Genomic DNA, 24,069 nt, shown 5'->3' on the forward strand with positions numbered 1-24,069 from the left:
TTTTGTTTGGGGGGAGGATTACGTGCGCAGAGGATTTAGTCTCACCTCCCCCCCTCGCTCTCTCCTCACCCCTTCACCTCACCCCCCTTCACCTCACCCCTTCACCTCACCCCCTTCACCTCCCCCCCTCGCTCTCTCCTCACCCCTTCACCACACCCACCTCCCTCCCCTCACCCCTTCACCTTACTCCCTCCCTCACCTTACCCCTTAACCACACCCACCTCCCTCTCCTCACCCCCTCCCTAAACCACCCCTCCCCCCTCAGCCCCCCCCCCCCCCCTCAGCCCCCCCCCCCCCTCCAGTGTAATCAGCTGGGACGGCGTGCTGGCTGCGGCTCATTGGGTTCATAACGATTCCAGCGACAGCTGGAACAGTCTGGAGGGAGGAGAGAGAACAGGAGGCGGCCATGTTGGGCCTGATGTTCACACACACACACACACACACACACACACACACACACACACACACACACACACACACACACGTCCTCGGGAAGAGATGACACACAATCACGCACGCACGCACACACGCACGCACACACGCACCCACACGCACACACGCACCCACGCACCCACGCACACACACGCCCTGGCACGCACACACAGTCACACAGTCACACGCACACACACGCACTCAAACACAAGCGTCTTACTCATCAACGTTCCGACTGATTTTGGGGTCTCGTATGGGACAGCTGATTCACTCCTCTGTCCTAACTCCTCTGTCCTAACTCCTCTGTCCTAACTCACCTGTCCTAACTCCTCTGTCCTAACGCCTCTGTCCTAACTCACCTGTCCTAACTCCTCTGTCCTAACTCCTCTGTCCTAACATCTGTCCTAACTCCTCTGTCCTAACTCACCTGTCCTAACTCCTCTGTCCTAACTCCTCTGTCCTAACTCCTCTGTCCTAACATCTGTCCTAACTCCTCTGTCCTAACTCACCTGTCCTAACTCCTCTGTCCTAACTCCTCTGTCCTAACTCACCTGTCCTAACTCCTCTGTCCTAACTCACCTGTCCTAACTCCTCTGTCCTTACTCACCTGTCCTAACTCACCTGTCCTAACTCCTCTGTCCTAACTCCTCTGTCCTAACTCACCTGTCCTAACTCCTCTGTCCTTACTCACTCGTCCTCCTGGTTTAAGTTGGAGGGACATTGAGAAGGTCGATAGATTCCTTATCAGTCCAGGTCACCTTCACCAGTCTGTGACGTGGTTAACCTCTCCACCAGCCTGTGACGTGGTTAACCTCTCCACCAGTCTGTGACGTGGTTAACCTCTCCACCAGTCTGACGTGGTTAAACCTCTCCACCAGTCTGTGACGTGGTTAAACCTCTCCACCAGTCTGTGACGTGGTTAAACGTCTCCATCAGTCTGTGACGTGGTTAACCTCTCCACCAGTCTGTGACGTGGTTAAACGCCTCCACCAGTCTGTGACGTGGTTAATCTCTCCACCAGTCTGACGTGGTTAATCTCTCCACCAGTCTGTGACGTGGTTAACCTCTCCACCAGTCTGTGACGTGGTTAACCTCTCCACCAGTCTGTGACGTGGTTAAACGTCTCCACCAGTCTGTGACGTGGTTAAACGCCTCCACCAGTCTGTGACGTGGTTAACCTCTCCACCAGTCTGTGACGTGGTTAAACGCCTCCACCAGTCTGTGACGTGGTTAACCTCTCCACCAGTCTGTGACGTGGTTAAACGTCTCCACCAGTCTGTGACGTGGTTAACCTCTCCACCAGTCTGTGACGTGGTTAACCTCTCCACCAGTCTGTGACGTGGTTAACCTCTCCACCAGTCTGTGACGTGGTTAACCTCTCCACCAGTCTGTGACGTGGTTAACCTCTCCACCAGTCTGTGACGTGGTTAAACGTCTCCACCAGTCTGTGACGTGGTTAACCTCTCCACCAGTCTGTGACGTGGTTAACCTCTCCACCAGTCTGTGACGTGGTTAACCTCTCCACCAGTCTGTGACGTGGTTAGCGTCTCCACCAGTCTGTGACGTGGTTAAACGTCTCCACCAGTCTGTGACGTGGTTAAACATCTCCACCAGTCTGTGACGTGGTTAACCTCTCCATCAGTCTGTGACGTGGTTAGCGTCTCCACCAGTCTGTGACGTGGTTAACCTCTCCATCAGTCTGTGACGTGGTTAAACGTCTCCACCAGTCTGTGACGTGGTTAACCTCTCCATCAGTCTGGTCGTGACTGGGGCTCCAGGAATCATTTATTCAACAAAAGAATGAAATTACCCAGCTGTCCGTCAAATGTGACAAGGTAACGAGGTCCACTTAGGGGCTGTCCGTCATCCAGCAGAGAGTTCTGCTGCGTGTTGGGCCCCCTCTCCAGAACCTCCTCCCCCCAGCAGAGGAACATTTGGCAATTTACATTTCGTGTCTCATTTTAAAGGCGAGGAGGCGTCTCTTAGTCTGGGGCCAAAGGGCCCCAGGGCTGACCGCTGGGCCCCGCCTCTTAGACCAGGAGGAACGGAGCGGGAGAAAGGCTTCTGGGAGCAGAGACCCCCATCCTAGGATGGGGGTCTCTAGGACCCGGGTACCCGGGTCCTGGTCTGGGGTCTTATGATTGGCTGGTTGAACGAGTCTGGCTTGTGATTGGTTGGTTCAGTGAGTCTGGCTTGTGATTGGTTGGTTCAGTGAGTCTGGCTTGTGATTGGTTGGTTTAGTGAGTCTGGCTTGTGATTGGTTGGTTCAGTGAGTCTGGCTTGTGATTGGTTGGTTCAGTGAGTCTGGCTTGTGATTGGTTGGTTGGTTCGGTGAGTCTGGCTTGTGATTGGTTGGTTGGTTCGGTGAGTCTGGCTTGTGATTGGTTGGTTGGTTCAGTGAGTCTGGCTTGTGATTGGTTGGTTCAGTGAGTCTGGCTTGTGATTGGTTGGTTGGTTCGGTGAGTCTGGCTTGTGATTGGTTGGCTGACGGCTGTCTCTCCCTTGCTCCGCCCCCCAGGTGTGCTACCTGCAGTGCTCGGGTCAGCTGACCTCGTCCTTCCTGTGGGAGCTGTGTCAGCGGGACGCGCGGCAGTCCCCCTCCCCGCCACAGGGCGGCGCCGTGGCCAAGAGGGAGGAGGAGCTCTGGGCGGGGGCGGGGCCGCGTTACCCCGACGACGACGTCCGCTACGACGCCCTGCTGCTGGGCTCCACCCAGGAGGAGGAGGAGCAGCTCCTGGAGGGGGCGGAGCTCGCGCTGCTGAAGGGCGGAGTCAGGACGCCGCGCGACGAGGCCGGGGGCGGGGCCACCGACGGCGACGGTGGCGGCGGCGGCGGCGGCGGCGCCCTGTTCGTCTCCAAGCGCTTCGGCGGCTTCCTGCGCGGGCGGCAGGGCTACAGGAAGCTGGTGGGCGCGGCGCCGGCCGCGCGCCCGCTGCAGAAGCGCTACGGCGGCTTCATCGGCGTCCGCAAGTCGGCGCGGAAGTGGAACAGTCAGAAGCGCGTGAACCAGCTGCTGCGCCAGTACCTGGGGCTGCGCGGCCGCCGGGGGGGCCGCGTTCCCATGGCGACGCCCCGGCGGTCCAGCACACGCCTGTGACCCCTGACCCCCGCCCCCGCCCGACCCCCACCCCCCCCCCCGCCCGACCCCCCGATCGCCTCGCCGACTAAGACTCCGTCCCCGGGGGGGGGGCGTGGGCGTGGCGTGAGGACGTTCATCCCGCGGTCTGGAGACGTGCAGTAACCCGGAGCGCCCACTCTCATTCTGTTCAATAATAAATATTAGTGCATCTGGATGTCCTGCTGTGTGTGGCTGTTGTGAGCGCGTGGGGGGGGGGGGGGGGTGTTAGGGGCGGAGCGGAGCGTTTTGACCCCGCGGGTGAAACCCGCCTTTCGAGCGTTTTAATTGGTTGGAGTTGAGGCCGTTTAATTGGATTCGGTGTTGATCCGCGCCGGAGGTCACGTGTGGCAGCGCAGCCGCGCCTCGCGGACTCTACTGCTGACGCCACGTCAAGCCGCAGAGACAGGAGAGCCGTTCGGAATATTCTCCTTATTTTCGGTCGTTTCTGAGCTTTCCATCCAACACAGATAAAAGATAAAGCCATTAAAGAACGACGTTTGTTTCACTCGGCGCACAATGGCCTCAGTTCATTTAGAGTCTCAAACTGTGGTCGCAGAATCCAATTTTCTGCTTGAAAAACTTCTTTGCAGACACAAAACCGATAAGAAATATAATGGTAATTTATTAAAAGGAGTGCTTCGACTCCATAGTTTGAATCCGCGGGGGTTCAAGGCGGCCGTTTGAGTCAGAGACACAAATGAAGACGCCCCATATTCTAATCACCACTTTAATCACTCCACCAATCACCTGCTATCAGCACAGAGCGTGACGCGCGCGAACGCACTGCAGCCTCTGGGCACGTGCCCGTGTGTTTCTGTGTGGAGGCTGCGGATCTCCCGCGGCCCAACAGCGCCATCTGGTGGCGGTAGGAGGAGCGCGTTAAACTAAGGTCCCATTAAAGGGGGCATATTATACCACCAGGTGTGAGTGTGATTAGCCGTTACAAGCCGTTTTGACATCACAGGTGGGCGTGTCCACCTAGATGTGTGACGGGTAGATGAGCTAAAGTTTGCTACGGTCCACTGGGTAGTGCTGGTGAACTGATCTATCCGGCGCACATCTGGGTGGACACGCCCACCTGTGATGTCAGAAGTGGCAGATTTTCAAAACGGCTTGTAGCGGCTAATCCCACTCGCACCTGGTGGTGTGACACGTCACCCTTTGACGTCCCCTTAACAGTGAATCGTAAGGACGCGGGGTCAGGGTTCATTCGATTACTGTCCAATTCATGACGTTTGTATTCAACCTGGGTCTAAAAAAAAAAAAAGAGGACGACGGTGGAGACAAAGATCTAACAATTCGAAAATATCCTGTAGAATGTATATTTTATTTGATTCAACCGACTCGACTGGCATTATATATTTGTTTATATATAACAGCGGCGTTGGCTGTCTGGTGTTTATTGCCCTGGTGGACAGAGGTTTGATTATCTGATTCATCCTATTGAATGGTTCATCCAGATGTGGTGATCATTAATGCACAGATCTGAATGTAAAATATTATAATAAGAAGAATATGAAGAATATTCTCCATATTATAAGCGTGGATTAGCACTAAAAGTGTGTGATGATGAAATCAGCTCACGTTTACTGTATGTTCCCAGTGCCCGGCTCTGGTGTGTGTGTGTGTGCGCGTGTGTGTGTGTGTGTGTGTGTGTGTGTGTTTTTGTGTGTGTGTGATGACCTATGTGTGCGTGTGCACACACACATGCCTGTGTGTGTGTGTGTGTGTGCGCGTGTTGACCTGACCTGTGCATGTGCATGTATGCCTGTGTAATTCTTTTTCCAACACACACACACACACACACACACACACACACACACACACACACACACACACACACACACACACAGTGAATATCGTGTATATTTCCTAAGTGGGCCATGTTGAATGTCTTCATATGAGAACTGTATAGAGACAACTGTAATAAACTAGTTTGCTATTCCCCTGTGGGCCGTTCTTCAGAGAGACTCGTCACCGTGGCGATCGTACGCATGGCTTTTTATTGTGTGTGACAATATATATATTTTTTTGTACATCTTTTTTTTCCGTTTTATTGCCGTTACAAACTGCGCCGCCTACAGCTATCGTTAACACTGAGGACCCAACGCGGAGCTAAAACACATCAGGGCCACTGGAAGAAAAACAGGTAGAAAATACGTCTTCATAATTCATACACACTATAGTTACATGGATCAGAGCGGTGGTGACATCACACATCACGTGACAGGTGAATCTGGAGCTAGCACCAAGGCAGGGGTCAGGGGTCAGCGGTCAGCGGTCAGGGGTCGAGAAATAGTAAAAACGGACAAAAATTGTGAGTAGAAGGAAAATCCTCTTGTTCCTTGAAAGGTCAGGTTTCACTCGTCCATCGCTCAATGTCTCTGGATCCTCATCCTCTCATCCTCTCTCTCTCTTCTACTTTCTCTCTCTTCCTCCCCTCCGTGTCTCTCTTTCTCTCTCCTGCAGCCTCTCTCTCTCCCCCCCTTTCCCCCCCTCTCTCTCCACCCTCTACCCCTCCCCCCTCCCTCTCTCACCCCCCCTCTCCCTCCCTCCCCTCTCTCCCCATCTCTCTCTCCCCCCTCCCCCTCCCCTCTCCCCCCCTCCCTCTCTCCCCCCCTCTCTCCCTCTCTCCCTCCCTCCCCATCTCCCTCCCTCCCCCTCTCTCACCCCCCCTCCCTCTCTCACCACCCCTCCCTCTCTCCCTCCCCCCCTCCCTCCCCCTCTAGTCAGGGAACCGTTGACAGGCCTTCTTCCAGCGGCAGGATGTGCACCACTGCTCCTTCCTCTCCACGCCGTAAACCTTCCGACACTTTTTAGCTTCCCCGCGCGCCTTCCTGTCCAGACAGGAAGTTACAGTTAGTTATCACAGCTACAGTCTGTCCTTTATCACAGCTACAGTCTGTCCTCTATCACAGCTACAGTCTGTCCTCTATCACAGTCTGTCCTCTATCACAGCTACAGTCTGTCCTTTATCACAGCTACAGTCTGTCCTTTATCACAGTCTGTCCTTTATCACAGCTACAGTCTGTCCTTTATCACAGCTACAGTCTGTCCTTTATCAGTCTGTCCTTTATCACAGCTACAGTCTGTCCTTTATCACAGCTAGTCTGTCCTTTATCACAGCTACAGTCTGTCCTTTATCAGTCTGTCCTTTATCACAGCTACAGTCTGTCCTTTATCACAGCTACAATCTGTCCTTTATCACATCTACAATCTGTCCTTTATCAGTCTGTCCTTTATCACAGCTACAGTCTGTCCTCTATCACAGCTACAGTCTGTCCTTTATCACAGCTACAGTCTGTCCTTTATCACAGCTACAGTCTGTCCTTTATCACAGCTACAGTCTGTCCTCTATCACAGCTACAGTCTGTCCTTTATCACAGCTACAGTCTGTCCTTTATCACAGTCTGTCCTTTATCACAGCTACAGTCTGTCCTCTATCACAGCTACAGTCTGTCCTCTATCACAGTCTGTCCTTTATCACAGCTACAGTCTGTCCTTTATCACAGCTACAGTCTGTCCTTTATCACAGCTACAGTCTGTCCTCTATCACAGTCTGTCCTTTATCACAGCTACAGTCTGTCCGCTATCACAGCTACAGTCTGTCCTCTATCACAGCTACAGTCTGTCCTCTATCACAGCTACAGTCTGTCCTTTATCACAGCTACAGTCTGTCCTCTATCACAGCTACAGTCTGTCCTTTATCACAGCTACAGTCTGTCCTCTATCACAGTCTGTCCTTTATCACAGCTACAGTCTGTCCTTTATCACAGCTACAGTCTGTCCTTTATCACAGCTACAGTCTGTCCTCTATCACAGTCTGTCCTTTATCACAGCTACAGTCTGTCCTCTATCACAGTCTGTCCTCTATCACAGCTACAGTCTGTCCTTTATCACAGCTACAGTCTGTCCTCTATCACAGCTACAGTCTGTCCTTTATCACAGCTACAGTCTCAAATATCTGGAGGTCTGATGTTAATAAACCTGCCGCTACAATGGAAATCCTGGGCGATCCAATTGTGCCTAAACATAAATGTCCCTAACCCTCTCTAACCTCTCTAACCCTAACCCTCTCTAACCTCTCTAACCTCTCTAACCCTAACCCTCTCTAACCTCTCTAACCTCTCTAACCCTAACCCTCTCTAACCTCTCTAACCTCTCTAACCCTAACCCTCTCTAACCTCTCTAACCTCTCTAACCCTAACCCTCTCTAACCTCTCTAACCTCTCTAACCTCTCTAACCCTAACCCTCTCTAACCTCTCTAACCTCTCTAACCCTAACCCTCTCTAACCTCTCTAACCTCTCTAACCCTAACCCTCTCTAACCTCTCTAACCTCTCTAACCCTAACCCTCTCTAACCTCTCTAACCTCTCTAACCTCTCTAACCCTAACCCTATCTAACCTCTCTAACCTCCCTAACCCTAACCCTCTCTAACCTCAACCCTATCTAACCTCTCTAACCCTAACCCTCTCTAACCTCTCTAACCCTAACCCTCTCTAACCGTCCCTAACCTCTCTAACCTCTCTAACGTCTCTAACCTCCCTAACCTCTCTAACCTCTCTAACCTCTCTAACCCTAACAATCTCTAACCTCTCTAACCATCTAACTATCTCCTCTATCTCCTCTATCTGCTGTCTTATGTCACCTGAAGGAGCAGAGGGAGCGTGAGGGCGATGCAGTGACGGCCGTCAGCCTGCTGGGGGCACTGTTGTTCTGCAGCCACTGCTCGCCCACGCTGACGGACCGGCAGCGCGGCTTCACCATCTGGGGAGAGAGAGAGGAGCTGTCAATCATCATCATCATCATCATCATCATCATCATCATCATCGTCGTCGTCGTCATCGTCTGGAGAACAGACACCCTGTGTGAGCGGAGGTACGGCGCTCTGGAATGTCAACACTGGAACCTTCCTGTTTACGTAAGGCAGGGCCGTGTCACGGCAACTGGTCCGACAGGAAAGGTCTCTAGAGACGGGTCATTAAGGAGCAGGTAGGGGTTAGACAGTACAGAGACAGACAGGTCATTAAGGAGCAGGTAGGGGTTAGACGGTACAGAGACAGACAGGTCATTAAGGAGCAGGTAGGGGTTAGACGGTACAGAGACAGGTCATTAAGGAGCAGGTAGGGGTTAGACAGTACAGAGACAGGTCATTAAGGAGCAGGTAGGGGTTAGACAGTACAGAGACAGGTCATTAAGGAGCAGGTAGGGGTTAGACAGTACAGAGACAGGTCATTAAGGAGCAGGTAGGGGTTAGACAGTACAGAGACAGGTCATTAAGGAGCAGGTAGGGGTTAGACAGTACAGAGACAGACAGGTCATTAAGGAGCAGGTAGGGGTTAGACAGTACAGAGACAGGTCATTAAGGAGCAGGTAGGGGTTAGACAGTACAGAGACAGGTCATTAAGGAGCAGGTAGGGGTTAGACAGTACAGAGACAGACAGGTCATTAAGGAGCAGGTAGGGGTTAGACAGTACAGAGACAGGTCCTTAAGGAGCAGGTAGGGGTTAGGGGTCATCCTGTTCTTATGCTGACATTGGGGATCAAACCCAGACAAACCGTCACCAAGACAGACTGACAGACAGACTTACTGTGTTGGTTTTGAGTCCCGTGGGGGTGGGGGGAGCGGGGGTCCAGGTCTGGGGGGCCACAGACACTGGACACGCCTGGAGACAAACAGGGGGTTAGCGGTCGCTTTTACACACACACACACACACACACACACACACACACACACACACACACACACACACACACACACACACACACACACACACACACACACACTACCTGGTACAGGTGTTCCGAGTGGATCTGCCAGAAGCTGCTGGGGGCGGAGCGACTGAGCGGGCTGGCCCCGCCCACACCTGTCCCACAGGTGGAGTGGGCGCGGGGTCTGAAGGGGGCGGGGGGGAGGTCGGAGGTCGACGGGGAGCCGCACAGGGTCCAGGTGGGCTGAGGGGGCGTGGCCTGCGGCGGGTGCAGGGGCGTGGCCTGTGCTGGAGGGGGAGGGGCCGGCGGGTCGGGGGCGTCGCCGGACAGCCGGGTGTAGTAGAAGTCCTCCTCCCGCTGGGACTCGGACCCCCCGCTGTGGGGGAGGCGGGACGTCAGCCTCGGCTCAGGGACCTCGGTTACTCGCCACCCAGCTCGCGGCTCGTTAAGGAGCGGCTCGTTCAGGAGACGCTCGTTTAGGAGAGGCTCGTTAAGGAGCGGATCGGCTCGTTAAGGAGCGGATTGGCTCGTTAAGGAGAGGCTCCTTCAGAAGAGGCTCGTTAAGGAGTGGATCGGCTCGTTAAGGAGAGGCTCGTTAAGTAGCGGATCGGATCGTTAAGGAGAGGCTCGTTAAGGAGCGGATCGGCTTGTTAAGGAGAGGCTCGTTAAGGAGCGGATTGGCTCGTTAAGGAGCGGCGCGGCTCGTTAAGGATACGCCTCGTAAAGGCGACTATACACTCTGCATTAGTAGTCGTAACTAGTACTGATGGATCCTGCTCTCTAACCAGCGGTGGTGAACTGCTCTGACCCTCACCCTGGTTACTAGCCTGCAGGTCTAGTTAGCGTGAGTTAGGGTTAGTTAGGGTTAAACTCACCCCAGGTGAAGCATCCGGATGTGTCTCTTCATCCCGACCGAAGACGTGAGAACCTTGGCACAGCCAGGCCACAGACACTTATAGACCCCCCACCACTGAGGGGGAGAGAGAGGGGGAGAGGGAGAGAGGGAGAGTTTACTTCAGCAACAAATAGCGGCCATGAGTCTGTTGTGGGTCTCAACATCTGGGGGGGGGGGGCCTTAGTGTCATGGCCCCAGGCGTAGTGGTTACCGTGACGATTAGAAGGTAACCGAGACTCACCTTGGCCTTCTTGGCGCTGAGCTCCTCCCCCTGCGTCAGCTCCATGGCCAGCCCCTCGTCGGGGCTGCTGTCCACCTCGGGGACGGACGGCGAGGGGGCGGGGCTAACGCTGCAGGGGTCCCAGCTCCAGAAGCCGCTGCTGCCGCTGTCCGAGAGCTCCCCCCCTCCCCCGCCGCCGCCGCCGCCGCCCCCGCCGCCGCCGCCCCCGCCGCCACACTCCATGTCAGCTGACCACGACGGCTTGGCTGCAACACAGGGAGTGGTCGTCATGACGATGCTGCAGCACAGGGAGAGGAGGTCGTCGCGACGACGCGACCGCACGGGGAGAGGAGGTCGTCGTGACGACGCTACCGCACAGGGAGAGGAGGTCGTCATGACAACACTACAACAAAAGGAGAAGAGGTTGTCATGGCGACAGTCCTTCCTTAGTAACGCTCTTATAAAGACATATCTCAGTCACGAAGCTTATGCATGATGCATATTATGGTCTGGCAGCTGTACGCACACTAGACCTCATGCTGGAACCAGTGATTAGCCGGTCGCTAAGGAGATGATGTCACGGGAGCTAACCTCCTCTGAGTTGAACCCTGGGATCCTCTGGACCGCTCTACTAGGTGAGGGGGGAGACAGCTGGGAGTGAGACAGACAGACAGACCTGGCTCTGGGTGAGGGAGGGGGGGGAGACAGACAGACAGACAGACAGGCAGACAGACCTGGCTCTGGGTGGGGGAGGGAGGGAGACAGACAGACAGACAGGCAGACAGACCTGGTTCTGGGTGAGGGGGTGAGACAGGCAGACAGACCTGGTTCTGGGTGAGGGAGAGAGGGAGACAGACAGACAGACAGGCAGACAGACCTGGTTCTGGGTGAGGGGGTGAGACAGGCAGACAGACCTGGTTCTGGGTGAGGGGGTGAGACAGGCAGACAGACCTGGTTCTGGGTGAGGGGGTGAGACAGGCAGACAGACCTGGTTCTGGGTGAGGGGGTTTCTGGAGCGTGGAGGACAGGCTGGTCAGCACCATGGCCGCCATGATCTCATCCATCTCCACCGACTCTGGACTGTACCACCTGCAGCCACCGTGGTGTTACACACTTTATACACACACACACACACACACACACACACGCTCCAGGGTGGACTTCACACACACACACACACACACACACACACACACACTACAGGGTGTACTTCATACACACACACACACACACACACACACTATAGGGTGTACTCCACACACACACACACACACACACTATAGGGTGTACTCCACACACACACACACACACACACACTACAGGGTGTACTTCCTACACACACACACCTGTGTGGAGCCTCCATACTGACTGACGTGTTGCCCAGGGGCATCATGGGAGCTGTAGTTTGTGGAAGAAGAGGTGCGGGTTCCAGCGCTGACAGGGCCCCCCTGACGCAACCACGCATGTACACCTACACACACACACACACACACACACACACACACACACACACACACACACACACACACACACACACACACACACACACACACACACACACACACACACACACACACACACACACACACACCGTGGTGTGTCTCGAGCAGAGGAACAGAAGCCATTCAGGACAAACGAAGAACAGAGGCATCTCGTCTTCTCACCATCTCTGGTCCCAGGGGGTCGTAGGTCATGGGACACGGGCAGGCTGGCTTCCTGTTCACCCCGGTCTCCACTTCCTGTCCGTCCCCCTGTCCGTCCACTGGTCCGTTAGCAGCCATGATGTCCTCCTCTTCCTCTCTTCACCTGACCACAGGAGGAGAGAGAGAGGACGACATCACAAAGGATCCTCCCAGTCAGCCCGCCCACTGGAGTGCACCAAGGTAGGCTGGTCTGTCTGTCAATCAAACATCGTTGGTGGCGGCACATGTCTGGCTCAGGAGGCAGAGCGGGTCGGCTGGTAACCGGAAGGTCGCTAGTTCGATCCCCGGCTCCTCCTAGCCGAGTGTCGAGGTGTCCCTGAGCGGGACGCCATCACCCTGACTGGGTGGTTGACCCCGCCGTCGGTGTGTGAATGTGTGCATGAATGGGTGAATGTGAGGCGATATTGTAAAGAAGTGGCCCCTGGTTAGGAAAGCGCGGCCTATCTGGGTGGGCACTCCCACGTTTGATTTCACATCGGGTCCTTAATCCATTTGAAAGGGATGTAAAGGACACAAGAAACAGGGAGTATTATAACATGGGACTAACCAATGCATAACCAAGTTATATAGGCCTCAAGGTCTATATAACGAGAGCGGATTTCTTAGACACACACCCCCCTCTGACAACGTGTATTACATATTCCATATGAGACTTGAGCTGAGACTTGAGGGGGTGTGTTGAATGGGACGCTGGGTGAGGAGCGTGTCCGTTAGGAGCTCCGAGGGAAACAGGATGCGATGAGGTTGGAGCCGCAAGACCACGGGACGACACCAAATCCACCAAAACATGACGTCGACACGAGCTAAAGTATAGAAAACGGGGATTTCACGGCTTTGAAGACGTTATCGGACGTTAGATTCGGGTTATATCCTCAATGCTTTGGAAGAGAAGAGAGGAGGGCCATTTCTAACCCGCTCCTCTCGGCCAATCAGCGCGGAGCACCGGTAGTAAACAAGTGACATAGTGTTGCCCAGGAGGCTCCTCTGATTGGTCGAGAGCGGATTTCTTAGACACACACCCCCCTCTGACAACGTGTTCCGACACGAGTCTGACCGGGCTGTCGAGATATGAGCCGAATATAACCGAGTCGGTCACAACACACACACACACACACACACACACACACACACACACACACACACACACACACACACACACACACACACACACACACACACACACACACTCACACACACCCACCTCGACATGTTTACTTGACGTCTCAGTACGTCGCTGCAGTAGAAACTACTAATCCCGTCGCGTTTACTAAATCAACACCCGGCGGAGCGCGCGGGGATGCGGTCGACGTCATAGTGTCATACACGCACGCGCGCGCGCGCACGCACACAACAAATACACAAAACAACACATCATGCGCGACAACAACCGTCCCCCCCCCCCCCCTCCCGTAACGCGCGTCGTGCACCCGGCGGTAGATACCTGCTGTGCGTCCCGTCCGCGGGGCTCCTCCGCCGGGGTGCTGCTGTGGGGTCCCGCGGCCGGCCGGCTCCTGTCCGGGAGAGAAGGGGGTTGGGTCGGCCGGCTCCACCGCTCCTCCGACTGAGCTCACAGCCGACCAATGGCGTGGCTCACAGCTGGACCAGCCGGCGGCGCGCACGGGCCGGCCGCGCGCACGGCCCGTCCCCGCAGGATGATGTAGGTGAGGGGTTACACGTGACGCGCATGCTCACCAAACTAGAAATATGAGTGACGGCGCCGTGGTGGAGAATGTGATGACTGCGTGAGTCGATATGAATCTCTACATCTGTTCTATAAATATATATAAATATATATATCTATGTCTACTACAGCGTCGTGTAATCAAATCACGCATCTATTTGTATGCGAGAGAGAGAGAGAGAGAGAGAGAGAGAGAGAGAGAGAGGGAGAGAGAGAGAGAGAGGGAGAGAGGGGGAGGTTTCCAGTCTTCCAGTGTCGCTCTGCCCTCATCATCAGTAAACGCTTTCCTCCAGATCCCCACAGAACACGGAGGAGGCGAGGCAGTGTGCTGATGTAGTTTATTGGTTCAGGTTCGTGTTTATAACGTAGAAAATGGTACAAACGATCATTCAACGAAGCAACATCAGTTCTCCACGACTGGGAGCAAAACAATGAAAAACATACAATATCATGTAATCATGAACCAGAACCAACCCTGACTGATCTCTGACCCTCATTGTCGTCATGACGACCTGTCACATCTGGCCCGCACGAGAGAAAAAGAGAATATCACAGAGATGGGATTGAAGAGTTGGAACAGTCTGATAAATAACACAGCAGGCCACTGTGGGTGGGCCTGGTGGAGACGGGAGGGAGGAACAGGTGGTGGAGGAGGAGGAGGTAGGTCATTAGAGCCGTTGCTAAGCTTTTGGGGGCCCTACGTGCAGATTGTTGGCGGGGGGGGGGGGGGGTTGTATGTCTGCTGGTTGTTGGGGGGGGGGGGGGGGGGACGACGACTTGGGGGCTCCCCAGGTACTTGAGGCCCTACGCGCTCTGCATACTCTGCGTATGGGGAGCGGCGGCGCTGTGGGTCATCACGGGGAGAGAGAGGTCGAGGAGGGGGGGGGGGGGGGGGGGGGAAGGAGGAGGAGGAGGTGGTTCACCACGGGGAGAGAGAGGTGGAGGAGGCGTCTAGTTGGCTGTGGTGGCGGCCCTCTCCAGGGAACTCTTCGGCATGTCGCTATGGTTACGCCAGGCGGGGAAGGCCTGGTTATCTGAGGACCAGAGGTGGGGTCAGAACCAGGGCTGGTTGTCATGGAGACACAGGTGTGTGTGGTGTCTCAGGTGAACTCACCGGCCTGGGTCCCGCTGCCCTGGTCGGGGGTGGCCTGCTGCTGCGGGGGGGGGGGGGGGGGGGGTGGCGGAGGGAACACAGCGTTAGCTAAAGCCGATCAATGAAGATAATGCTACAAACATGGGAATGATTCTAGATATAGGTGATTCTACAATACAGTTAATGCTACAAACATGGGAATGATTCTAGATATAGGTGATTCTACAATACAGTTAATGCTACAAACATGGGAATGATTCTAGATATAGGTGATTCTATGATACAGTTAATGCTACTAAACATGGGAATGATTCTACAATACAGTTAATGCTACAAACATGGGAATGATTCTAGATATAGATGATTCTACAAACATGGGAATGATTCTAGATATAGGTGATTCTACGATACAGTTAATGCTACAAACCTGGGAATGATTCTAGATATAGGTGATTCTACGATACAGTCAATGCTACTAAACATGGGAATGATTCTAGATATAGGTGATTCTACGATACAGTCAATGCTACTAAACATGGGAATGATTCTAGATCTAGGTGATTCTACGATACAGTTAATGATACTAAACATGGGAATGATTCTAGATATAGGTGATTCTACGATACAATTAATACTACTAAACATGGGAATGATTCCAGATATAGCTGATTCTATGATATATACTAAACATGGGAATGATTCTAGATATAGGTGATTCTACGATAGTTAATGCTACTAAACATGGGAATGATTCTAGATATAGCTGATTCTATGATATACTTAATGCTACTCTACATCTAATGTTACTAGATATGGATGATTTTAGACATAGATAATTCTACGATATAGTTAATGCTATATATCCAATGCTACTAGATATAGGTGATTGTAAGATATAGTTACCTCGTGGTTGATGTCGTACGTGTTCTCCGGGTTCCTGTGGACGAGAAAACATGTTGGCATGGCGTTAGCAGTAGCACGTTTCTAGCATCGTATGTTAGCATGATGTTAGCACACATGATGGTTTGAGCAGCGTACGTTAGCATGATGTTAGCAGTAGCAAGTCTGTCTGTCTATCTATCTATCTATCTATCTATCTATCTATCTATAGTATTATTTATCTATCTATCTATAGAATTATTTATCTATTTATCAATAGTATTATCTATCTATCTATCTATCTATATTATTAGCATAAAAATAAACTGCCATGGCAGTTTGAAACAAAGCACAAATAAAAAGTATGAGAAGAACTCTAAACACAAGAGTGAGATATCTATTATCAGTACAAAAAGGCCCTCAAAAATGTGAAAATCCTCTCTCTCTCTCTCTCTCTCTCTCTCGCTCTCTCTGTCAGTCTGACTGTCCAGATAACCTCCTCTTTCACCAGGTGTGTGTATGTGTGATAAGGTTTGTTTGTTTGGCATGACTGGGTGTTGGCTATTACACACACACATGTGGTGTGTGTGTGTGTGTGTGTCTGTGTGTCTGTGTGTGTGTGTGTGTGTGTGTGTGTGTGTGTGTGTGTCTGTGTGTGTATATGCGCTCTAAAATTCCTTTTGAGCGGAAGAAGAAAAAATCATAATTCATCAACCAGCCTCTTTAAACACAGGCAACTCACATCGTCACGACAACGCCCAGCTAGTCCAACTAGTCCCCCCTCTCTCTCTCTCGCTCTCTCTCTCTCTCGCTCTCTCTCTCTCGCTCTCTCTCTCTCTCTCCAGGACCAATACTGTGAGTCAGGCCCGAGCCCTGCTCAACTATTCAGGACCGGATCCAACGGCGAGAGACGACAAACATGCTGCGGATCACACATGATATCACATGATAGCCCTCAAACCGAGCCAAGAAACACGGCGCTACACACTGTTACAAGCTAGCACACCGCTACATGTGAACAAATCACATTGCTAACACACCATAACATGTGTTCACATCACGTCGTATTGACTGGCTATTGACGTTGTGTTCACTGAATGCACACTGCGCGTGTCCATACTGTCTGGTGACTCAATCAAAAGGTTCTGAACAAACTAACTCTTATGCCGCGTTCACACCAAAAGCGACGGGGCGGCGCGACTCCGTACAAAGTCAACGTATAGTAGACGTGTTCCAGACGCCTGGAACGCCTGGAACGCCTGGAACGCCTGGAACGCGGCTTTATCTGGGTGATCAATCCACGCCAACCCTCTCCCGGCTCCACTAAACCAACCATTACCAACGTCATGCAACCACAACGACATACTGCTCAACATATAACGCTCCCTGACTGACACACTGGTCACACTGAACACTCTGAGTCGGTACAGGGAAGAGAACCAGGCCAACCATGGACACGGCGGTTCTGGAGGTTCTAGTGGTACTCCGGTTGGTGTGTGACCAACAGGTGACCAGTAGGTGGCTGTGTGACCAGTAGGTGGCTGTGTGACCAGTAAGAGGGTGTGAGACCAGTAAGGGTGTGTGTGTAAGTAAGTAAGTAAGTAAGTACTTTATTTGTATAGCACCCTTCTCAGTACGAATACACAGAGTGCTTCACATAGATAAAACCATCATACAGTACATAACAATAGGCAATAAAATATAGAAATTACTGTGCAAATTACATAGTAACAGCACAGATAACCACATAGGAAAACATCAGGTGGCACTTGATCGACCCGAGGGGGTCGAGGCAAAAACAATGTTAAATAAAAGGTGAGTCACATCCTACAGCATCTAACACCCAAAAGCCCTTTTAAACAAAAACAAAACAAAAAAATGGTCACACACACCCCCTAATGTGACCATTAGGGGGTGTGTGTGACCATTAGGGGGGGTGTGAGACCAGTAAGGGTGTGTGTGTGACCATTAGGGGGTGTGTGTGACCATTAGGGGGTGTGTGAGACCAGTAAGGGTGTGTGTGTGACCATTAGGGGGTGTGTGTGACCATTAGGGGGTGTGTGTGACCATTAGGGGGTGTGTGTAGGGTAGCGGTGGTCTTACCGGCGACACCGCGTGCACAGGGTGAGGAGTGTGATGCTCAGCGTGAGGAAGACCAGGGTGGAGAGGAGGGCGAGGACCGGGGACGAAGACCAGGCTGCAGAGCTCAGCTCTCCCACTAGATTGACTGGTGCCATGCTGGGAGGGGAACCGCCAAACCATTAAGAACATCCTCTCTTTAGACACCAGAGATAATGAGATGCTTCAGAACTAGAACTACAACTCCAACACTAACATGTAGAACTACAACACTAACATGAACAACTACAACACTGACATGTAGAACTATAACATTAACATGTAGAACTACAACACTAACATGAACAACTACAACACTGACATGTAGAACTACAACACTGACATGTAGAACTACAATCCAACACTAACATGTAGAACTACAACACTAACATGTAGAACTACAACACTAACATGAACAACTACAACACTGACATGTAGAACTATAACACTAACATGTAACACTAACATGAACAACTACAACACTGACATGTAGAACTACAACACTGACATGTAGAACTACAATCCAACACTAACATGTACAATTACAACACTAACATGTAGAACTACAACACTAACATGTAGAACTACAATCCAACACTAACATGTAGAACTACAACACTAACATGTAGAACTATAACACTAACATGTAGAACTACAACAGTGACATGTAGAACTACAATCCAACACTAACATGTAGAACTAAAACAGTGACATGTAGAACTACAACACTAACATGTAGAACTACAACACTAACATGAACTACAACAGTGACATGTAGAACTACAATCCAACACTAACATGTAGAACTACAACACTGACATGTAGAAATACAATCAAGCACTTACATGTAGAACTACAACACTAACATGTAGAACTACAACAGAACAACTAACATGTTTGATATAATATCACACTAAACCAAGAACACAATGGTTATTTTGAATGAGGTAAACAACAATATGTATTTCCTATGATATAACTGTACTATGGTTATTAACTGATGAGCTCACCCAACAAAAACCCTTTTATAATCTCAAGTCCCACAAATAGTCACTGATTGTGAATTTTAGAGAATGAATTGTGAATCTGGTTGCTGTTGCATAAATAAAGCCCTACCTGTTGTCCGCTGTGTACCTGCTGGGCGGAGCTGGTCTGAATGGCTTCACTCACACACCTGCTCAGAGTATCATCCCATACCAGGAGGAGGGGGGAGGGAGAGAGAGGGAGGATGTGTACACGTGCATGTGTGTCTATGCGTGTGCGTGTGTGTGTGTGTGTGTGTGTGTGTGTGTGTGTGTGTCGGTGTATGAGAGAGAGGGAGAGAGAGAGAGAATGTGTGTGCCTGCATGTGTGATTGTGTGCATGAGAGAGAGAGAGATAAAGAGAGAGAGAATGTGTGTGTCCTCATACGTATGTGTGTGTGCGTGTGTGTGTGTGTGTGTGTGTGTGTGTGTGTGTGCGTGTGTGTGCGTGTGTGTGTGTGTGCGTGTGTGTGTGTGTGTGTGTGTATATATGTCTGTGTCTGTGTGTGTGTGTGTGTGTGTGTGTGTGTGTGTGTGTGTGTGTGTGTGTGTGTGTGTGTGTGACAGATCAGGGCTGGGTTCTCTGAGTGGAAGGTGGGTCACTCTACCTTTTGTCTCTGTGGCCAAGTCACCCCAGAAGCTCTTTGATGAATGCCATGAATGTGACGAAGAGGTGGAATGTAGGAAGGCATGTTTCATTCACTACTGGAACTATAGCATTCTGCAGACGCAAGCACTGACCGCGAGTTCCTCAATGTGTTTCTGCCAGCTACTCAACAGCACCCCCTAGCATCAATAGGCGGAACTACAGGGACATGGTCAAACTATTCATTCTGCTGTAGTATGACGTCCCTTGTAACTGTACTACTACTACTACTGTGGTAGATAAACCGCATTTAACACTAAAACTTTAAACAAGAGAGTATGAGGGGACCGGAGCAAGAATGACAAAAGACTTTATTTTTACTCGCGAACAAGTAAGAGCAAAGCCGAGTTGGTTTGACAAAGAACTGGAGAGCTGGTCACGGGCTGCTCCTTATGTATCCCTTTCTGTCCATCAAGAATGTTTGTCTTATCTGGATCTTCTGCATATACCTGTCTGAGTTATTTAAGGAGTGGGTCAGCAACAGGTTATGGCATCAAGTGGAGTGTCCAGTTGGTCTTTTGCCCCTAGGCTAGCCTCAGTTCAACCAGTTCTTGATATCTATCTCATCCTCGCCACTGTAATTAAGTCAATCACCAGACTTTCTGGCTCTCACCACTCTAGGCCACTGTTAGAGAGTGGTGACATGTCTTCTTTAAGCTTTTCTCCACCATTGTTATATTTATATAGCATATAGGCCCAATAAAAAGTATATGTTAACATAATAATGTAAGGTAAATTTTCTTCCATACTACTACTACTACTACTACTACTATACTATACTATTACTACTAATAAACTACTATACTACTACTACTACTACTACTACTACTATTAAACTACTATACTATTACTACTACTACTACTACTATACTAGCTCTACTACTATAGTACTACTACCACTATTCTACTACTACTACTACTACTACTACTTATATACTAGGCCTACTACCACTACTATACTACTACTACTACTACTACTACTATACTGTCTACTATACTCTGATAGTAGTAGTATATGATTCACGATATGTGAGCAGAAATATGCTAGTAATGAGGAAGTAACGATTAAATGCATAATTTACCAATTAAATATATTATATTAGTATTTAATAATTATTCATACGCCCTGTGTACCATTTACGTTTGTATACAGTTATTCTTTTACATCTGATAAATTATTTCTATCAAAGTATTAAAAGAGATATCAAACAGACTAATGTCAGTTGGTTATTTCACCGCCCATCATTAGAGAAACCGTTAGTGAGTCATCGTTAATAGTTCTGGATTTAATAAAGCAAAGAGCTAATAGCGCTGCGCTGCGCAGTAGGACAGCAGTTGAACACAAACACACCCACGGTGGCGGCCGATTTTGAGCTGTCATGACAACCCAGTAGAGACAGCTGAGGATGTCCACTTATAGGCCCTGTCCCATTTCCCCCCCCCCTTAAAACTTTCACTCGGCTTGGAGTGCCCTCAACAGTAAATCTTCCACTTCGTTTTAAGCCTGCATCGGACCTCACTACGTTTTGAGGGTTGATTATAAGGGCAAAATAGCACTTCCCCCTTGCTCCCTACAGTAATGGGACACCCTACCCCTACACGAGAACGCGCAAAATCTAGGGTTAGGGCAAAAATCTAGGGTTAGGGGAGGTATTGGGACGGGGCCATAAACTCAAGAACCGATGCCCTTCGCTGTTCTCAGGGAACGCTGTAGTCTGCGTCTGATTGGCTCCCGGCGGTTAGCTTTAGACTAGCTGTGTTTGATACGTTAGCTGCGGTGTCCTCTGATGTTAAGCTAGCTTTATTTTATTTTTTATTTTTTATGTAACTCTTTCACTACTTGATGCAAAGACACAGACAAATGTGAATATTTATGTCTTTAATGTGGCAAGCTCCCCAAGTCACCTTACTGGTATGTGCAAAAATGTACAATTGGCAATAAATATAATAAGAAAAAAAGAAATCGGATCACATTTGATATTTATAACTACACCTTAATAATCATATTCATTCCTTCATCATTGTTCTTCGAGCAGCCTATATTTCTTTCTGCCGTGAAGTTTCACACAAAATAGTTAAAGCTACATTCAGCAAGATTTGCGATTTCAAGCTAGCGCCAGTAAAACTCTATGCTCCTCCCCCTTTCTCTCCCTCCTCCCCCTCCCTCTCCCGCCCTTTCTCTCCCTCCCCCCGAACATGGAGGAGAAAGCGATGTTTCAGCAGACAGCTGTCAGTTCACTTGGGGTCCATATCATTTCTCCGACGCTCCGTTGTTTCGACCTCTCGGTCGTATGCGGACTCCTCCGCCGGCAGAGCAGCCGGAGGAGTCCGCATACGACGGAGACAAAATGATCTGGATCCGAAATGAACTGACAGCTGTCTACTGAAAACATCTTTCTCGAATGCCGCCTGAGTTTGTTGTTGCTGGTGACGTAAAGAGGTCAACCGGTGGCTCTATTACCACCAGTTGAAATGGGTACAGCGCCACCTAACGTACCGGGGTATGACGCGCTTCGGCCAATGAATCGGTTTACTCACCGCCATGTATACGCGGACAATTGCAGTTGTCCAATTGAAGAGCATAGTCGAACTATGGCTTTAATCGAATTAAGCTGTGCATGTAAACGTACTGACTGAGCATACTTGACCTTTTACCTGAGCTAACCTTAACGGTGATGGAATGGAACCCAACTACAAACTAAACTAATCTCACCTAGCCTGCCCCCCCCGGCCCCCCCCCCCCGGCCCCCTCCCCCGCGTTCGGCCAGCAGCTGTCTGTGTTTGTGGCGCCCGGCGAGCAGCGCGGTGAGCAGGCAGCAACCCGCCACCGCCGGGAGCAGGAGGCAGCCCCGCCGCACCTCCTCCGCCCCAAACAGCCCCGGCCCCGCCCCCGGCCCCGCCCCCTGGCGCCGGGCGTCGTCCAGCAGCGCCTCCAGCTGGGTCAGGCTGCAGAGCGCCAGCAGCAGGTGGAACACCTGGTGGCCCGCGCCCAGGAAGTCACAGCGGCCCGGCAGGAAGCGCTCCGGCACGGGGCAGGAGAAGAAGACGACGGAGAGCAGGAAGAGCGCCATGTGGGCGGCGTGGAGGCGGAGCCCGGGCCCCCAGGGGCCGGCGGCGCCGAGCCGGTGCAGCAGGGGGCTGCAGATCAGCAGGTAGGCCAGGCCGGCGGGGATCAGGGTGCAGACCCGGCGGGCGGGGGGGTACGGCCGCCGCCAGTAGGACTTGGCGAAGCAGCAGGCGGCGCAGGACAGCCAGGCCAGCAGGGCGGCGGCGGGGAGGAAGGCGGGCCCCGGAGGCGCCGCCCTCCACGCCGGCTCGGAGGCGTAGAAGTAGTGGCCGAGCGCGCTGCCGTACTGGTACACGGCCACGCCCACGTAGTCCAGGAAGAACAGGCAGTAGTGCGCCAGCTCGGAGCGCGACTGCAGCAGGTGGGCCGCCACGCTGCAGCACAGGTAGCAGAGGGCCGAGCCCACGAAGAGCCCCAGGGGCCGCGCCGGCACGCCGGGGACCCCGGCGGGCGCGGCCCCCCAGCGGAGCAGCAGGGCGGCGGCGGCCAGCAGGTGGCTCCAGACGTTGACGGACTCGTTGTGGCGCTGGAAGAGGCTGAGGACGTAGCAGGTCCAGGCCTGGCCCACGGGCCGGTACCCCGACAGGATGTAGGGCTCCCGGAACAGGATGGGGACCTGGGAGGCGGGCACCGGGGGGCGAGGGCGGGGCCCGCACCGCTTGGCGTCCGACAGGAAGTTGGTGAAGCGCTGCCTCGCCCCGGAGAGCGTCATGGAGGGAGGAGGGGTGGAGGCTGACGTAGGAGGAGGAGACGTAGTTAATGAAGTTAATGAACAGTACTGTAGAACCAGTACTGTAGTGTAGGTACAGTACTGTAGTGTAGGTACAGTACTGCCTACACTACAGTACTGGTTCTACAGTACTGTAGTGTAGGTACAGTACTGTAGAACCAGTACTGTAGTGTAGGTACAGTACTGTAGTGTAGGTACAGTACTGCCCACACTACAGTACTGTAGAACCAGTACTGTAGTGTAGGTACAGTACTGTAGTGTAGGTACAGTACTGCCTACACTACAGTACTGTAGAACCAGTACTGTAGTGTAGGTACAGTACTGCCCACACTACAGTACTGTAGGCAGTACTGCAGTGTTCCTAACTGATCACAACAACAAAAAAACACGTCTTCTTACCGTAGCAGAGACAAAATTATGAGCTGAGGAGGAGGAGTGGAGGAGGAGTGGAGGAGGAGGAGGAGCAGTGGAGCACAGGTGAGGCATGAAGGCATGCAGCCCAGCCTGTAGGACAGGACGGGGAGGTCCTCCAGGCCGTGGTCAGGTCCATCAGGACCTTCTCCTCTTATTTAGACCCACGGTACGAAAGCTCACATCGGGACCTCATTGGACCTCATGTTTTGTGGTGCTGACACCAGTTCTGATGAGTGGTCAACACAACACAACATGTAAAGTTGTATGGCTCTGAGATAAGTCAGACCCTGTAGGTGTGGCTTATTTACCACCAGACAGAGAGAGAGAGAGAGAGAGA

The 24,069-nt window shown here is 51.8% G+C and overlaps 2 protein-coding genes across 3 annotated transcripts; both read right to left on the reverse strand.

The window, feature by feature from the left end:
• Positions 1-6,258: 6,258 nt before the first annotated feature.
• Positions 6,259-13,679, reverse strand: LOC311363545 (zinc finger protein 395-like). Of its 2 annotated transcripts, none has more exons than XM_084483481.1 (10): positions 13,524-13,679; positions 12,044-12,185; positions 11,726-11,850; positions 11,368-11,468; positions 10,401-10,645; positions 10,140-10,234; positions 9,343-9,640; positions 9,144-9,218; positions 8,201-8,319; positions 6,259-6,387 (listed from the first exon to the last, which is right to left on the reverse strand). In XM_084483481.1, exons 2-10 carry the CDS (start codon positions 12,158-12,160, stop codon positions 6,276-6,278), a joined length of 1,287 nt encoding a protein of 428 aa, XP_084339607.1. In that variant the 5' UTR covers positions 12,161-12,185; positions 13,524-13,679; the 3' UTR covers positions 6,259-6,275. The 2 variants fall into 2 exon arrangements, with proteins under 2 accessions (XP_084339607.1, XP_084339606.1); XM_084483480.1 differs by having other exon boundaries at positions 10,401-10,747.
• A 988-nt stretch (positions 13,680-14,667) lies between these two features.
• On the reverse strand, positions 14,668-23,300 carry LOC311364223 (membrane progestin receptor beta-like; the record flags this gene model as incomplete). The annotated part of the gene is made up of 5 exons (XM_084484230.1): positions 14,668-14,797; positions 14,878-14,917; positions 15,760-15,793; positions 17,839-17,973; positions 22,240-23,300. The coding sequence occupies 5 exons, from the start codon at positions 23,298-23,300 to the stop codon at positions 14,715-14,717; spliced, it is 1,353 nt and encodes a 450-aa protein (XP_084340356.1). The 3' UTR covers positions 14,668-14,714.
• Positions 23,301-24,069: the final 769 nt, after the last annotated feature.

The sequence above is a fragment of the Micromesistius poutassou genome (assembly GCF_964030765.1).
Source record: "Micromesistius poutassou genome assembly, chromosome: 19".
Taxonomy (NCBI): Eukaryota; Metazoa; Chordata; class Actinopteri; order Gadiformes; family Gadidae; genus Micromesistius; species Micromesistius poutassou.

Bases quoted from the DNA above. Each gene is read 5' to 3' on its own strand.
- LOC311363545 (XM_084483480.1), bottom strand. From the start codon at position 12,160: ATGGCTGCTAACGGACCAGTGGACGGACAGGGGGACGGACAGGAAGTG. The intron at 9,641-10,139 runs GTGAGTTTAACC...CCTCCCCCACAG, and splicing joins ATCCGGATGCTTCACCTGGG to CGGGGGGTCCGAGTCCCAGC. The intron at 9,219-9,342 runs GTAGTGTGTGTG...GTTTGTCTCCAG, and splicing joins ACTCGGAACACCTGTACCAG to GCGTGTCCAGTGTCTGTGGC.